The sequence below is a fragment of the Carlito syrichta genome, unplaced genomic scaffold (assembly GCF_000164805.1).
Source record: "Carlito syrichta isolate Samal-C Ts95f unplaced genomic scaffold, Tarsius_syrichta-2.0.1 Scaffold307291, whole genome shotgun sequence".
In the NCBI taxonomy this organism is placed as follows: domain Eukaryota; kingdom Metazoa; phylum Chordata; class Mammalia; order Primates; family Tarsiidae; genus Carlito; species Carlito syrichta.
The window spans coordinates 2,059-4,158 of NW_007251387.1; the positions used below are offsets into that span (position 1 = coordinate 2,059).

Sequence of the window (2,100 nt, forward strand, 5' to 3'; positions counted from 1 at the left end):
AGTATTCAGACATGATCGTGGCTGCCATCCAGGCCGAGAAGAACCGCGCTGGCTCCTCGCGCCAGTCCATCCAGAAGTATATCAAGAGCCACTACAAGGTGGGTGAGAATGCCGACTCGCAGATCAAGCTGTCCATCAAGCGCCTGGTCACCACCGGTGTCCTCAAGCAGACCAAAGGGGTGGGTGCCTCGGGGTCCTTCCGGCTGGCCAAGAGCGACGAGCCCAAGAAGTCCGTGGCCTTCAAGAAGACCAAGAAGGAAGTCAAGAAGGTGGCCACGCCAAAGAAGGCAGCCAAGCCCAAGAAGGCTGCCTCCAAAGCTCCAAGCAAGAAACCCAAAGCCACCCCAGTCAAGAAGGCCAAGAAGAAGCCGGCTGCCACGCCCAAGAAGACCAAAAAAACCAAGACTGTCAAAGCCAAGCCCGTCAAGGCCTCCAAGCCCAAGAAGGCCAAACCAGTGAAGCCCAAAGCAAAGTCCAGTGCCAAGAGGACCGGCAAGAAGAAGTGACAAATGAAGCCTTTTCTTGTGAACCTTCCCTTCTGTCTCCTGTTTTCTGTAAATACTTTTCTTCTGCTTTCTCTCGATCCTCACCTGCAACCTTTTGCCCCCTTCTGTGCTGACTTTTTAAGAGACAGGATTTGGATTCCTCAAAAATAACAGAATAATTCATTTTTCCCTAACCAGTTGTGCAAGGACAGCAACAAATTGCATCTCTGTCATGATGAGAATGTACTTCTATTTTGTTTTGCTATTAATGTACTTGTACTTATGGGATTGGGGGTTTTGGTGGGCTTGTGTGTTTTGTTTTTGTTTTTGCTGTGACGGTGGATGAGGGAAAGAACAGGCAGGGCAGTTGGTTCTGGCTAGGTGAGAGGGAGCCCAGGAATTGTGAGGTCAGTGGGAATATGTTTAGGGCAAGTGAGCTTTCTTTAAGTTGGGCACCGCTTCTGAGAGTTCCAGAACCTTTGGTCGGCTGGAGAGGGGGCAGCAGCAGCTAGCCAAGCAAAGGAGGGAGGTGGAAAAAACCCGCCTCGGAACTGCCTTCCATCTCCCAACGGGAAGCAGTGGGGGCCCAAGCCCAGTTACCTCCTTACTTCTGTCGGTCTGCCCTGCTGGCCTCCCTATTGTCTTGGGGAAGGGGAAGGGGGAGGGAGGTTCAAATGACAGCTGGTGGGAGAAGCTGTAGCTTCTCCCAGTCAGCTAGGAACTAGCCATTGGGGGGTCTTTGTGGCTTCGGCAAAGTCTCTTGTCTCAGTGCCAGTGGAAACTTTGGGGAAAGGGTGGGGAGTCAGTCAGCCAAGTGCCTCAGTGTGCCCTGTTGAAACATGGGTTTTTCCACACAATTGATGGATTGTGTCCTGGGGAGACTTATTTTCTTTTCCTCTGTTTTCTTGTTCTCTTGTACAAAAGGTGGACTTGCTTGGTCTGATGGGTTTCCAGCCCCACCACCAGTCACCTTAACCTCCCAATGTGTTTTTACTTCCCAGTCTTTGATAAGTAGTTGTAGCTGGGGGGAGGGGAAGTGGGTGGGGAGTGGACAGTAAGACATACTACAGTCGATTTGGGATTTGCTAAGTAGTTTTCAGAGCTAGGTCTGTGCATGTGTGTGCATATGTATATATACATATCTAGGGCTAGTATTTACGTCCCACACCCGGGAGCTAGGAGAAAAAAACCTGTACAGTTGTCTTTCTCTTTTCATAAAATAGGAAAATCACGCACTTGCGCGTCCTCGCCTCCCTTTTTTAAAACAAGTGTTATTTGTGCCGGGAAAATTTTGCTTTCTTTGTAATTTTAAAACTTTAAAATAAAATTGGAAAAAGAAAAACCCTGAGCGGTGTATTCTTCCTCACTTTAAAGCCTGGAAGGGAATGCGAAGCGGGTAGGCAGGGGGAGACATCTTGAGCATTTGCACCTGAGAGTGGGGAGAAGGGCTCCGGGAGCCGAACAGAAACCGGGAGACCTCAGTGGGGGTGAAGGGTGCCCAGGGCGCCTCAGCCTGCGCCTAGGCTTCTGCCCTCGGGGTCCAGAGAGTACCCAGTTTCCTCCTGAGAGGTGGATGTGGGGGACGAGGTGAGGAGTCTGGTGGGCTGGGCCCTGA

The 2,100-nt window shown here is 50.9% G+C and overlaps 1 protein-coding gene across 1 annotated transcript; it reads left to right on the forward strand.

The window, feature by feature from the left end:
- Positions 1-2: 2 nt before the first annotated feature.
- LOC103266688 (histone H1.0) lies at positions 3-1,830 on the forward strand (the record flags this gene model as incomplete). The annotated part of the gene is made up of 1 exon (XM_021715686.1): positions 3-1,830. A coding segment is annotated over one exon (504 nt), but the record flags the coding sequence as incomplete, so codon positions are not given.
- Between the last annotated feature and the right edge of the window lie 270 nt (positions 1,831-2,100).